The 16,304-nt window shown below is 27.3% G+C and overlaps 2 protein-coding genes across 5 annotated transcripts in view; one reads left to right on the top strand and one right to left on the bottom strand.

The window, feature by feature from the left end:
• LOC107456494 (uncharacterized) overlaps window positions 1–6,509 on the top strand; it is a 74,969-nt gene extending 68,460 nt beyond the window's left edge. For all 4 annotated transcript variants that reach the window (XM_071184422.1, XM_071184421.1, XM_043053801.2 and 1 more), the window contains exon 3: window positions 1,608–6,509. In XM_071184422.1, the coding sequence (XP_071040523.1) occupies window positions 1,608–2,084 (477 nt within the window). In that variant the 3' untranslated portion in view covers window positions 2,085–6,509. The remainder of the gene's footprint in view (window positions 1–1,607) is intronic.
• LOC107456488 (homeodomain-interacting protein kinase 2) overlaps window positions 3,859–16,304 on the bottom strand; it is a 56,161-nt gene continuing 43,715 nt past the window's right edge. Inside the window, exon 23 of the mRNA XM_071184420.1 lies at window positions 3,859–16,282. Within this exon, the coding sequence (XP_071040521.1) occupies window positions 15,871–16,282 (412 nt within the window). The 3' untranslated portion in view covers window positions 3,859–15,870. The remainder of the gene's footprint in view (window positions 16,283–16,304) is intronic.

Raw genomic sequence — 16,304 nt, 5'->3', positions numbered from 1 at the left:
TATTAACAAGGTTATGCTGAAATACATAAAGCCTTGAGAAATTTTTTAAAAATGCAAAATATTTTAGGACCTTTTTCAAAAACATATTAAAAATAGTGCAATGTAAAATCTTAAAAATTAAAGTCACATAATTAAAGTTAAAATATATTTTTATTAGTTTAATAGTAAATATTTCTCTATTTTTTTTAATTGTTATTGTTGGTAATTTAAATCACTAATTTCCATTAGCCACATTAACTTAACAATTTTCAAAGCAAAATTATTTTCAAGCGTTAATATTGTTCTGTTCCAGATAAACATTGCAAGATAATTTATAAATTTAATGATCAAAATTCTTTATAATGTATAACCTCATGTTTCAAGGTTTGTGTTATGAAGACCTTCTAATATATGCATGCTGCTTCTAATATATACATGTCACTAACTGCTATATTATGAACTCGAAAGGAGACACTAAATATTCTACAAAGAAATTGCTATAAAGATCTTCTGCCAGCTGCAATGCAGACTTACATGACTGCAGGGAGAGACGTAAATTTATTATTACAGCAAGCAATTTCTTTGAGTAATTCTTAGTACATCAATCATATTCCCTTGAATAAAAAGTTTTCTAAAGCATCTTTTTTCTCATTCTTGTATTTATTCTTTAAATGTGACCAGGGTTAAAAAGATTTTGCCGCAGGTGGAAAAAACCATGGTAAATACCGGTAAAAACCGTCCTGGCAAAAACAGGTTTTTGCCAAGCAAAGTGGCAAAAAGTGGCAAAAACCTATATTTTCCAAGATGAGAGGACAAAAACACATTTTTGATACAAAATTATTCCTAAAATTGAAATATATACTATGAATATAAATAATTACAAAAAAATTAACAAAACTATTATTCCATAATTAAATGATAATGTAATAATATATCATTTTAGTAGTTTAAAACATTATTGATTGGAAAATTTGTGATTATTCTCTTTTTTCCAGTGAAATGAACTTATTTTAAATTAATATAACTATAATTTAAAGCATAAAATATCTATCAACATGTGTAGTTAATTATTGTACAAATAATAATTTTTTATAATAAATAATAATATTATACAAATAATAATATTTATTTATTTGTAAAAAAACATTTATTTTAGGATTCTAAAATGAAAAGAGATCAAAAACTTTCAATCTTTTAAAAATTATTACCCTTATATTAATTATTAATATGTTAAAAATAATTTTTTCATGTAATGTATCAAAATTATTATTCCTTATGATTGATTTAAATTTGTTTCAAGTATTTTGTAATAATATTTAATCAGCAATTTAGATATTTTGGTTTTTGCCGGTTTTTACCACTGTCCTGGCAAAAAACCCATTTTGCCGGCAAAAACTCCAACCCTGAATGTGATAATAGAAAACATCTTTTAACTTCTCACTTATTGTGTTCTAGTCATACATTCTATCAATCAGTTAAGTTTTGCCATTTTGTACCGACACGCTGTCCATGCAATAAGTATAATTTTTATTTTAAATTAAATACATTTTGTTGAACATTTGTAAAGATTAAGATAAAATTATGTGTTTAAAGTTATAAAAACTGAAACTGTGTTATTTATATTATAGGAAATTGCCCATCTATTTAAAATTGGAGCAGTCATCTTATTTATTGATAATTTTCACAGCAATGTATCAGAATCAGTGCAAGAAATTTCAAAACAAACTGGATTGAAAATAGTTATGGGACCTGAAGTAGAAAGCTTTCGCATGGTATCAAAATCAAATCGAAGTACTTTCGGCTGTAAACCTTTAAGGGACGCTCGTGTTACAGTAATCGGTTTAATAAAAACTGATTTGCCAATAAAAGCCATTTCAAATTGTCTAGATTCAGATGACGATTGGGATACTGAAAGTGAAGAGTCGAATGAAAAGACGTCTAAGGTAGGCCATTGCCATAAATTTACACAAACTGATATGAAAGAAGTGACGTCAGTAAATTTGGAGGAACTTAATGAGTTAGTCAATGCATTAGAAGATTTGATGTCAATTGTGGCTAAATTTAAATCAAGAGAAAACAGATGTTGTAATTGTATTAGACCTTAGGTATATAAAGCTGAAAGGTGTTTTGTGAACATTATCAAAATTATACTTGTACTTATAAACAAAACAAAAAATAAAGCTTTTATGGAAAAAAATATTTTTTTAAACATTTTATTTTTAAGAATATGAGAAGATAATGTGTTTATAGAAACATATACAGCTATTTTAAGTAACTAATTTGTCTTTCGAAAAAATATTTTAAACTAAGTATATCATTCAACCCTAAATAATAAAATAATGCCCAATACTTAAATATTAAGAAAAATTACATTTGAAACTTTTCTTATCGAAACTTAACAAATTTAAAATTTGTTAAGTTTCTTGGGATTGCGAAGATAACGAGTCTCCCTTCAAATAAAATAAATGCATAGAAATCAAACTAAAACAGAAAAGAAAAAAACATTAATGTTCGTTCAGTTCGGGCGCCATCTGTGGGCATTCAAGTTGATGTTTCACATACATTATGATATGGATTAAACTCTTCATTTTTACTGGAAGAACTCTAATCCTTTCTACTAATTAGGAAAGAAGTAAAAGATAATAGATATTTGAAATATGTTATTACCAGTTAATTGGTTAGATCCTTGGGCTCAGGGTAGAATTAATCTCTCAGTGGGTCGATAAAATGAATACCAAGCCTGCTTGGGAACTAAACACGGGGGGGTTCCGCATTGGGCTGACCACCTAACTGGAACATCTGCCCTTGCATCCCAGAGCCCAAAGATCAAGAAAACTGAGATGGGTACAGTAGGCCTTGGTCCTCTAAGGGTTGTTGCATCACTGAGTTTAGTTTTATTAACTATTAAAAATGTTATCTGTAATAAGCTGTTCTGCCAAAATAGTCAGCCAAGGGTGGTCTTTTCAAGAACTTTCTACCAGGCCACTCTTTGGTTAGCCATAGTTTTCCAATTAATCGCTCTCAGGTTGGCCAAATTCTTTCTAGGTAGTTAACACATTTGTCACGTACCTCTTATATATGTAAGATTGGCGAAAAATATTTTTGTGTTGATCATTCATTGTCTACTCTAACATTTTTAATTTGGATTTTTGTGTGTTTTATGTCAGGTTCTTAGAAGGCACAGTATAGTTCTAGATTTGAGCATCAGGTGCAAAACGCACAGATTTGCATTCCGCCAAAAATAGCTTAGTATTCGCTCATGAACATAGTATTAAGCTAATTCAATTTTCTAAAGTTAAACTTGTACAAAGTTATGCTTGTGGATTGAGTTTTTTACAATTTTATTTTTCAAAGTGATGCTTTATAACATATTAACAGTGAAATTGTTAAAAATTTTGCTTTGTGTTCAGCTATGAATAAAAAATTGCTGTTTAATAAAAAAATCAAAATTTTTTTTTGTAGTTTGCTGAAATGAGGGGGGGGGGGAAATTTAAGGGGATGTCTTTATCAGTTAAAGGCAGGAAAAGCATCTCCGAAAAAGAAAACGTTTAATTAAAAAAAATAATACACTGGAGGTTATGCCGTACCGATCGTTGTAGCTTACCAAAAAAATCTAAGAATATTTTTAATACATTTTACATATTGCAAGCTTGTAGAAAATGCATTCTCTATAGTATGTGATAGATAATTTTAAATAATTGCCACTGATCAAGCACGTTCCTGGGGTTGAGATTGGCTGGAATAGTGGCCAGACACGGATTATACGGGTAAGGGTTTTACTAACCTAGGTACTTATCCGTGTCTGGAAGGAAAGAAAAGTACCCGATTGAATGAGTAAAATGAAAGAAAAATATGTTAAGCTTTAAAATAATAACAACATTTATGTGCACACAAAGCAATTGTAACATTTATTTATACTCAATGCATAAAAATTACACACAGGCATCTGAAATACTGAATTAAAGTCTACAAAATCTAATTTACATAGTAGCTTTCACACACATATAAGCTCACATATTATCTTTGTAGAAGTGGAAAAATTACTCTGAACTATTTACAGTTGTTTTTACTTTATAGATACATTTTCTTTGAGTTATATGAATAGATAGACATTTATGGTTGGACTGGATAGTGATTTATAAATTGTAAATTTTTACTTCTTGGCATTAATTTAAAAGTAGATGATAATCTTTGATTAGTAAAACTTAATTTTAAATGGATGCTACAATTAATTGAAAGTAAAATTTGTCTTTTTAAATTACTCTCACAGTTCCTTTATCTTGTAACTTCTGATTAAAAACAGGATGAAGAATATTTATTTATTCATTAAGCACATTACAAAAAGTTGTTAATATATTTAAAAAAAAAAAAAAAAAACTAAATTGAATACATGAATTGTTGCTATTCAGATTTATAATCATAAATGTTGAAATACACATCGGAAGATGACTGAGTTTAGTCTGGCATGGCATGTAACATCGAGATGAATATCTGGTGATCTCAGCATACAAATTTGTGTCTAGCTAACACATTTTCACTTGTGGTTGAGTAGCAAAAAATACACACAACATTTTTGTCTATTTATTTCGTTTAAGTTATTAATGAAAAGAAAGAAACTTTTTGTAATGTACTTTACAATTAAATAATATTTTTCATGTTTTATTATCAAAAGTAACAAGCAAAGAAATCATAGAAATCATTTAGTAAAATCTTGTAATTCATGATATTAATAAAAAAAAATTAAAACAGTTGAATTGTTTTTGTTACACTCAATTAATGCCATGAAGTTGTAGTTTATGTTTGAACATAAAATGGCTTAAAACCATTGATATACTGACAAATCAAATTACGTTTAGATTCTAATCTAATGCAAACTATAGTCTAATATATTAATGGACAGAATGTTTTTTTGAATTCAAAATTTAACATGAATAAATCATAAAAAAGTATCCACGATAATTTTTGCTTGTTTGTAATATTCTAAAAAGATATACGAGAGATAATTTATCACAAAATTAATTATTTTAAAGAGTTATTATTCCTTATATGACACTTTGAAAGTCACAGAAGTGTCAGATTTAGTAGAAATAGGCAGAGTAAATTTCGATGAAAGACGCATATATAAAATTAAAGGTGCTTAAAATATACAATTAGAACACAGTGACAAAATCACAAGCTTTTAAAAATTTCAAATAAAATATCAAAGGTGAGATCTTTCTACTATTAAGTTGGTGAATGATTTTAATGTAACACATTAAATACAGTAATAAAAACCTGGGGTTAAACTACCCAGCTAATTGAGCACAAATTAAGATTTATCGTAAATATAATATGTGGCCATCAAACAAATAAATATACATTTTGATTTAGAAAATAATATATTTTTTTAAACCAAAACCAAAGTTTTGGTACTGGTGAAGAATCAATTGAAATATGTGACCTTGCAAAAAAAAAAAAGAAAAAAAAAAGGTTACTATAATTTTTAAATGATATAGTATATTATATGGAAATAGAGTTAACTTTCTATACATATATAAACTTCCAAAACAAACGTTTTGTAGTTGTAACAATATTTCGTGAAAAGGTTAATAATGCTAAGAGTATTCACACTGTTTAATATTTTATAAAAGGTGGGTTTCTATATTACATACACAGAGAATTGATTGAACATTAAGTCTTAAAGATTACCATTTTGAGTTTCATTGTAAATCACATTTTAAATCTCAAAAAAAGGATACTTTTTTTTCTCGCAAAGATGTGTCGAATAAGTTTAATAGATAATGTTTTAAAAATAATTCATACTTTGAGTTAAAAAGAAATATATGAGCAATAATTACACATCAAAAGTGAAACTTTTTTTTCTATTTTAACCTGTAAATTACTTTCTTGAATTAGATATTTTCCCTAACTTTTTTATTTTCTTTAGCATACAATAGAAGTGCACAAACTGCAGCCCATAATGTGGCCCTTGAATGGTTTATATGCAGCCCTATCTATCGAATCAAATCAGTTATAAAAATTAGACGAAACATGTCAATAATAACAAAGAAATCCTGATCTTATTCACAATTGAAGCATTTATAATTTTAAAACCAAGGATTTGTTTGAAAAATAAAAGGGCTAACCCAAACATAGTAAAAAATATTAAAATTGTAACCGAAAGACAAGCATATTTTCGACTACATAATTTTAAAAAAAAATTCATTTCCTGGATAATATAAATTGTTTTTATGTTATTTTATAAAAGCAAAATACCATTTTGTCTTTGCAATACATAATATGCTGACTCCAAGAAATTTTTAACTTAAGCAGAGACCTGTTCACGCATTTGCATTTAAACAACACTCAAATAAGGATCCATATGCAAACTGCTGTTGGCAAACTAGTGTAAATCATTTGTCTACTAAGCTTTTCTAACTCCCATTTAAAAAGTTTCACTTTAAAAAATATCAGATACCAGTAAAATTAGGCATTTCATAAACTGTAAATATCCCTGAAAACTGTTTACAATAATAAAAGAAAAAAAAACCCAACAAATTATTTTTATTTAATGACATTAATAATAGCAATGTGAAAAATACCAAAATGGTAACCTATTAAGAAAAAGTATTAACACACTATTTAAGTATAATTTAACTAGTTTTCTTTTTTGGTCCTGCTAGTTAGTTACAAGTAATGTAATGCAAAATTTACTGGGAAAAAAAGGAAGAAATGGCATTAGTAATGAATTAAATATATTAAAAGTTCGTCTTTGTGTATGATCTAAGCTTCACTCTACATAGCACCACTAAATGTGTACATAGCGTAAGTGCTCTCGTAAAGCAAAAGGCCACATTTCAGATTGGGTAAAAACTTATATAAGAGATGAAAAAGAAAAGTAACTAAGAATTTTGATAATTGTTTGAGAATAAAATCAAAAGCACTCAATCAACAACAAAACTCAGTTCACATAAAGAAATTCGCAATCAAACACAGTTGAGATGAGAAAATTAACAGTCAAATTCATTTCATATGAGAAAATTCATAGACAAACTCAGTTTCATTTTACTCATTAAGAGTAAATTTACAGTCAAACTCAGTTCATACAAGAAAATTCAAGTTTTGATTTTACTCATTAAGAGTAAAATCGAAAACATAGCAAAACTCAGGTCATACTGAAAATATGTTATTTAATATCACACCAGGCCAAAAAAAAAAAAAAAAAAAAAAAGCCTTTTTTAAGCATTTAATTAATTGGATAAATATTTACAGCAGCACTAATGGTTCATTTTGCTTAGAATGAATAACAAAATTTTTCAATTAATTCTAATTATCTACATTTCTTTACATAATCAACAGTAGTCACCACTTTATAAATTTATTTATTGTTACTTCTAATTATTAAATTTAAAATCGTTATTTAAAGGAAAATATTTTTTCACAATTAAAAACTAAATAAGTAGACAACAACTTATTAGTTTTTGTAATGATAAAAGCCCTTTATATTAATTTTTAAATAAATAAAAAAACTCCTTAGTATTTCCAAACGAGTGTTGGTTAACTTTCTTTAAACATTTTAAAGATGTCAGTTAAAGTTATATTCTCATATGAAGCAAGTTTGACTGTACTTTATTCTCGTTCTTTATAACAATCACAAATATCCCTTCAGAAAAGTGTTTAATAATCATGCTTACAAACTTAAAAAACATAAATCAATGATATTAATAAGAAAAGGGGAATATAGAAAATTCAAATAATAAATAATCAAACAATTACCACAACAATCATTAAAGCAGAAACAATTTCAATAAGCACACATACACACTTTAAGGCGATAACTTACAAAATACATTCAAGTCTGTTAATTATGAAGAGCGTAAGCGATGTCAACGAGGCTTGCTGTTTGGTATGACACAAAAGAAAACTTTTTTTTAGTTTTCTGTGGCTAATAAATGGTACTTTATTCTAATAGGCAACACAATAAAAAGATAACAGTATATTGATAAGATCGCCTTCTAATTGCAAACCTCATATACCTTGATCTCAAATGCATGAACAGTTATAATTGCAAACGTGATAGATAATAGCGAAATCTTAAAATTAACACGCAACATGACCCCGAGGGTATGTTAAGCAAAGAAATAAAGCATAATGTTTTGATTTGAAAAAAGATATATTGGTTCTTTTTGCTGCTAATTGTTAAGCAAGGAAATAAAATATTAAACAAAAAATATTTTATTCTTTTTTGGTGACGAATATTTAAGTTTCTATGCAACATGACCCTGAGGATATGTTAAGCAAGGAAGTATAGCACTAAAAGAAATAATTTTGGTGCTAAACGTTAAAGTTAATATGTAACATGACCCTGAGGATAGGTTTAAGCATAAAAGTAAACTATAATGTCGAAAAAAAAATTATAGATACTTTCAGTGCTGTCATTGCACAAATGATGCATATACTTTTCTATGTATAAATGGGTAGAAATACACATGAAAACTCATTTTTTTTTACACACGAGATATAATGATAAACATTTAGAATAAATCATCTAATATAGAAACAAATTACATGTGCTAATGTCGGACATAAAACATTATATACTTCTAGTCAAACTAAGCCTTATCTTGAAATAATATACCATTTAGATAACATTTATATTTTGAAATGCTAAGTGCCCCAAACAGTAACAGCCTAACAATTAATAAGTATATCATTATGCATAAGTATACAAGTGGAAATTCTAAGAAAAAACGTTACTAAAATTGGTATTTCTAATACCAGATAATGAAATAACATACCACCAAGTTTTCATAATAATGAGTGTATATATATAAGCATATGTATATATATAATATATATATATATGAATCACATATCAATTGCATTTTGTCATCTGCTGACTACTACTTTATACTTGCTGTATAAAACCCCCAAGGCAACATTCAACATTACCAATGTGATAAATACACAAAGGCAAATCTAAATATAATAGTGATGCACAATAAATACAAATCTATCAGCTACTTGATATAAATCCATTAAACATTACAACAGGTTATATTTATAAGACTAGTAAAGCTAACACCATTAATATCACTATACCAACACATTTTTTGAGTTGGTATGATTTATTACAAGAGTAATAATAAGCTACAGCGAAGTCCTGATAATGCTAGTTTTTCACAAGAATAAGAAACATTCAAGTATTTACTTTCATCTCTTACAGGATTTGAATAGCAGGAGCAAAAAATACAATGCATGTCAGAGATAGCTCTCTATCATTATTTGCCTTCAGAAAAGAAGTGTCATTCACTAGAGGCTTCTTTTCACCAACTAACAACACAAAATCCTAAGATTTTTGATGGGATAACAAGAAAAATTACAGAATAAAATGAATTTCTTTGAAAAAATTTGAAATGCTCAGTTCCAAACCAGCTTGACTTATTTCCACAGGTATTATAGGAAGAAAATACCTTTCATTTAAAGTTTTGATATTGGCTGCTTACAAGTACAGATACTTATGACTTATTTATTATTTCTTTTAAAAAAAAGAAAGAAAAGAGTTTAGAAGCAAGTTAGTTTTATATTAAGCTAGCTTTAATTAAAGTTTATTTTAAGTTGTTGGAATAAAAAAAAACAGCCTTATTTCAAAGGTTATGATTATTTTTTTTGGTAGAGAGGGGGCAAAACAGAGATTGGTATTATCAACGCAAATCCTACTATGAATGAAAAAGATAAAATAAAGATATTGAATGGGTCAATATTACTGCTTATTTGTTTAGAATAAGATAATTAGCTATGCAGGGAAATGAAATAAAGATGGAATTGAAAAGTGATGGCACAAAAAGTGAAGTTTAAGACTGAAAGAGTTTTAAAGAGTTATTAGTTTAACAGTATACAAATAATTTCTTTTATCAAAAAGCTGGAATATTTAAAAGTCTTGGTAAACATTTGGAATCAGAATTAAGAAATTGCACTCTTTAGCCTTTCACCCCTACAGTAGGTCGATAAAATGAGTACCAAGCAGGCTTGAGAACTAAACACTGGGGGTTCCGTGTTAGACTGACCACCCAACCGGAACATCTGCTCTTGCACCCCAGAGCCCAAGGACAAAAAAACTGAGGCGAGCACAGTAGGATTTGGCCTTCTATGGGCTGTCACAATACTGAGTTTAGCTTAGTTTAATTGCACTCTTAAAATTATTTTTGTGTACCATATTAACATTAACTGAGTTTACTAACTTCAAAAAGTATTACCACAAAAAATTGGGCCGTGAATTATTTCGTAAGAGAAATGAACAGCGCAGAATTACATTCATAATAGAAATACTAGACTTAAAATGGTTTTTGTAGAGATTAACTAAGATTATCAGGACCCTACTGCAAATTCTAAACACATAACTAATAACTGAATGCACGAAACACAAATCTAAAATGAATTAATAATCGAAAAATCTACGTATAGCGATAATAACAAATAGTAAATATAAAACAATTACGTTATAGGAATAATGATCATATATAATAAGACAACACAGAAGTAAGAACAAACCACTATCACAGGGGTTCTTAACCTTTTTTTAGCCACCATTCAAAACCAACAACCAAATCAGTTTTGCAATTGAAGCTCCTTTTGAAAGTTTTTAAAAAAGCTAAATGCATACTCATTATTTTTAGTTCTTATTCAAGTTCAATAATCAAATCGGATTTTAGACCACAAGTTTCTTTTGAAAGTTGTTAAATAAAAAAGCTAAGAACAGATTTATTATAAAACTTTTTTAATTATAATGCTAAATCAGCAAACAAATTAGCTTTGCGACCAAAGCTCTTTAGAAAGTTGTTAAGTTTTCAGGCACTGCAATTAGCAAACTTTCCAATATGAATAAACTTATTAATTTAAGAGAAATTTATGAAGTCACCTAGCCCAGAACCTTCTAAACAGAAGAGTTAGAATTTTTGAGACGATGGAAGCAATTGTCTTCATGGATCGTTTACAAAAACAAATTTTAGAAATTTTTCTTCTTATTTTCGACCTTTATTCATTTATAAGCATATATTAAGCTGATATTTTTTTTACATATCGCAATACATCACATAAGCTTTCAAACTTTTACAATAAACAAAAATTTGAGATACAATTTTTCTTCCAGTTGATTTCAGGAAATTTAATTATACTACATTAATCTTTTTATTGAGGGGGGGGGGGGGGCTCCTCTCAACCGAATTATGGAAAATTTTCCCCACAAGCACCCATTTTCTGCACTTAGCATAATTCAGTTTAGAATAGACTATTAGAACTAGAATTATGATTTTTTTGCTGCAACTGATAGTAATGTCTGAAGATGTGCAATATATATTCTGCTTTTAAAATTTTTTTTTACTAGTAAATAGCAAGCAAGGGTCTTACCTCTAATCCACTTTAATTAAATATGAATAAAAGCTGAAGTATTATTTGTGTTATTAAAAATCCTGTGAAGTGATTGGTTAATAACACGTATTCTTTAACTCACAATTGTGGTGTTATCATCAAGCGGTTTTATTATATTTTAAGGCAAATAAAAAAAAAGTAATAAAAGAGATAATGACTTTCTAAGAAGCTTCTGTAACTTACAGGTTAAGAACCACTGCACTATCATTTAACGTCAATCTGCATAAAAAACATCTATGTGTTTTTAAATTCTGAATGAGTAACTTTTTTTCCATGCTTCAGACAACATGACATGGAGGGCAAATATATCACATTTAGTCTCCACAGCACATAACTATTTTGGATTTATCGCAAAAATCAACCAACTACTAAAAGCAATGAGTTATGTACTTTGTATAAATTTCCTAAAAATTACCATACAAAACACTAATATATGTAAAATCTAAACACTAACTCACAAAAATGTTATACACAGAGATTTTGAACACCAGCTGAATAGACAATTTATAGAAACTAAAATTTTGATGAAAATAAAATAGAGGAAAAAAAAACGAAAAGCTCAAATCTACTCAAAGAGAGATACCAACTTCTTCTGATAAAATTAATCAGTTTTAAAGCAATTTTTCATAAAACAAAAAACATTTATTAGTCATTCCATGTGTAAGACTAATAAATAAATTTATTTTCTACACATAAATGAGTTAGAGTTCTTATATTTAAATTTAGTCAAGAGAGTTTCAAAATACAATTAATGTTATAGGTTGGGAACTAAAATTGTTTGAATAGAAATTTGTTCATTAGGTTAACATGGAGTACACGAATGTAATATATTTTTGAATCTTAAAACTATGAGTATGTATTTGTTTTTTTGGTTTTTAAATTTACAATACTATTTAAAAAAATTTTTTAATGCAAAACTAGTTGTTCAATACCAATACATTTTTAAAATATAGTAAAAGCTCAACTATCTGAAATGCAGGGAAATACGAACATTCTGGATATGTGAAAATTTCACATATTCGAGCAGCCAAAATCTTAATTTTATAAGTTAATTATTTTTTGGGGAAAAAGACAGTGCCTCAATAAATAAAATTAAATCATCACAATTGCTGCTTATAAAAAATTAATAAATAAAATAAAAAAGCAACTTTTACATTTATCGATAAAAATTATTAAAGATAAATTAAAAAAAATTTTCAAAACTGAAAGAAAAACAAATGCAGGAGAGAAACATAAAATAAGAATAATTCGTAACTTTTTGCTCTTACTTAAGGTTGAAAAACTAGGTTTTTAATTTTTTCATTTTTACTAAAAATAGTGCTCACAATAGAGAGAAAGAGAAAATTTTTTTTCTTCCTGAATGCCTGTTTTTAGATAGTAGATAGAGATAGAAAGTAGATAGAAAGAAAAGATAAATAGTAGATAGAAAGATAAATAAAAGACTAACAGTTGAAAAATAAATAAAACTGAAATAGCAAAATTAAAAAAAAAATCACAATAAAATTTTTTAAAATTTTCCAAAATTTGGTTCCTTGGATATTGGGTTTTTTACTGTAACTAGCTACTTAATTTTATTACTTCTGGTAACTAATAACATTACTGTGGCTAGGTATTTTAATGAAGTTAATTACATTATTATATGCTGAATAAACAGTTTATTTTCTGATAAAACATTATTTTATAGTGTCATTAGTTTATGTATGGTAGTTTAGTATATAATCATATTGTATTAGTTAATATATAGTCATTTTAGTTTAAGGTAACATTTTTGAAGAAATTAGAAACATGTTTTACTTATATAGTCGAAGTACAAAAATTTAAATATAAGAACTCTAAAGTGAATCATATCACAATTCTTAACAAGTCACTGTGCATGAAAAATATTTTAAAATAAAATTTGTTGCATAAATAAAATGAAAGTTTAAATAAACATAACGAAGAGTTATTAAATTAAATTATGCGTTTAAATAGAATATTTTAAAATTAAAATTAATCATCAATTAAGAAGTGAAAATTTTGAAAATAATTATTAACTTTTAAGTATTATTTTTGCATGGTGCTTTATAAATATAATCAAATAATTCATATTAGTTGGCATCCCCAGTAAATTATAACCACTGACATTGATAGAAAAGTAGAAGAAAATTATGTCAAATTTAGCTTCATAATATAAAATCTAAACATTAAAAAATAACACAAAAGAATTAAAATCAATGCTAAATTGTACAATAACAAAAAGTATAACAATGTTAAATCAAGAATAATCTAAAAATAAAATTGAGTTACGTCACTTTAATTGAACTGAGATAAAATTTGAAATACAAATATACATCAATAATTAAATTTTGAAATTAGAGATGAACTTATATTTTAGTAAATATTATAATCGAAATCTTTTATAATTGAGATAAAAAAGGAGTAATTAAATATTTTTTCAAATTAAGAAAATTTAAACATATCTTACTCAAAGAAAAAATAATAAATAAAAAGAAAAGATAACTTTGAATTTTAAGTAGAAAAACTAAGGATATTTATGAATTCTAATCAGAAAAACTAAGGATACTTATTTTCCTTTAGGATTTCCCAAATTACTAGTAAAAACAAACTAGAAATCAGTATTTTGTATTTTACTTTAGTTTAGCTAATAATATTGACATCAAAACATGAAATGTAATTTCATTGATATAACATACAATTAAGGGGGGAAAAAACGTCATTTTAAAAATTTAAGTTTATCAACTACTAAAAAATTATTGTTTTAAATTAACTGCTATATTACAGAAATTAACAAAATTACAAGAAATAAGAATCGATATAAAATAAATATTAACTGATAGAAGTCAAATATTACTCCTCTTAGTGAAAATATTTTAAACATCAGAAGTAATGAGGAAAAAAATAATTTTATTCCCTTCCAAAATTAGAAAATGCATTGTGGATCTACTTGGAATTGAGCGCATTTGTATACTTTTTACAAATTTCAATGGTGGTGTTTAATCTCATTCTACGTAGTTGGCACCTAAAAAACTAGTATAAGCACATATACAAGGCTACAGATATAAAAGAAATTGAATATTTACATGTAGTGAAATGTGGTTTTCAATTTGACATAACTGAGATTTAAATTTTTAATACATAATTAGATAATGATATGCATTTACATAGAACAATAAAATTTTTAAATGACAAACAGTGTTAATACATATTAATGCTTATAATTAATATACAATATGATACAATTAATTAATAAAAATTTATTTAAACATGGCCACTAAATGTAGCACGAAATTCCTAGTAAACCGTAATTAAAACAAACGTGAAAATTTTAAGCTAATTCTAAGAAATAAAAGTAACTTAGTGAAAGATAGAAAAGATTTAATTTAAAAATAGTAAAATGAAATGTACAAAACTACGTTTATTTTTTGCTTTTTAAATAAGCATTAATTTTAAAGTAAATTGGGCAATTTTTTATAAACTGCACAAATTGAAATACATATGTTGCTATGCTAAGATAAAAACGCTCAATAGAGAATTGGTTAAGTACAAAGAAAAAAAATCAAAGACATTTTATATAACATTTAAATGAGCTTAACATGAAAATTTTTGAATATTAATTCAAATAAATTTAAACACAAATATTAAGTTAGAAATAACACAACCGATCACAAACCACACTAAAACTTTGAATCAACAGAAATCATATACAATATTAACAAAGAAATTTTGACTAAAAATAAGTAAATAACAAATGAAGCATGAATTAACACGTATGAAAGTTAAAACTTTTCTTGAAAACCACCTAAAAAATCATTTAGCCAAAATATGCACATATAGTTTAAAGGCATATAAACCAAGCCTTTTTCACATCTATAAGTAGACTAACATGACCATAGAAGTTGACCATTAAAATGGCCATAAGGTGTGTAAAAGTGAGTTATTAAAATCACACAGGTGAATTAAGGACATTGCAAAATGGTAAAAATTCCACACCGCACAAAACATTCCTTTTGTACACTATAAAAATAAAAGAAATCTAGTTTTGCAGTCCTTCAAAATCATAGCTATTTACAAAGGACTGATCGGTATTAAAAGTACACACATTTATATATATATACACGTTATTTACATATGTTTTCATGCAAGCTAATAAACCACACGTCAATCAATAAACAACAAGTGGAACAAACAATGTTGAATTAAAACTAAATATTACAATATGTTTGCTGCACTATGCCCGATTCACTAAAAAATATTATGAGGAAAAAGTAACACCCGATTCATCGAAAATCCAAACCAACATAAGTCACAAACATCACAATTTAGCTACATTATTTGGTCATAAATTCTACTGTGCTGTTTAATAACACAACTGGCACTTTTCCCATCAAGTTAAAAACTCTAAGATAGTCATGACCGTTGCTCTTGTAACCTTCAAAATAGTATATCCGTACAAAATCTTGAACAAGGAGTTCTTATTTGTACTGTTCATTCAGGAAACATTTGATATAAAGGATTATAGGAAGGTTTTGCTGGGCTCAAGGGGTTGAGGCTGTAACTGAAATGCGGGGCAAGGGCCGGAGCACTCGAAAAAGGGGCGATGGATACAGCCGAAGAGGGCAAGACAGCCGCAGCCGGGTTAGAAGATGGTTGAAGGTGCGCTGGAAGGGGGTGGGTTGCACTGTGACCTGCTGTGTATGGAACTGCCGCGGCTATAGAAGAGCGGCTGGAAGTGTGATGATGATGGGCGGGAGGCGGGACTGGCAAAGATGTAGTAGAAAAAGAAGCAGACGATATCTGGCCAGGAGTCAAGACGTACTTTTGAGGTTGGCTAGCTCCAGACAAATATGCTTGATGAGACAAGTTTGAAGTGACATAAACAGCAGGACGACAATAATCTCTGCGAAAATAAGAGAAAGGTA

Source organism: Parasteatoda tepidariorum, chromosome 8, assembly GCF_043381705.1.
Source record: "Parasteatoda tepidariorum isolate YZ-2023 chromosome 8, CAS_Ptep_4.0, whole genome shotgun sequence".
Lineage (NCBI taxonomy): Eukaryota > Metazoa > Arthropoda > Arachnida > Araneae > Theridiidae > Parasteatoda > Parasteatoda tepidariorum.
Note: the sequence above shows the minus strand (reverse complement) of the source record. Positions and strands in the feature narration are given on the sequence as shown.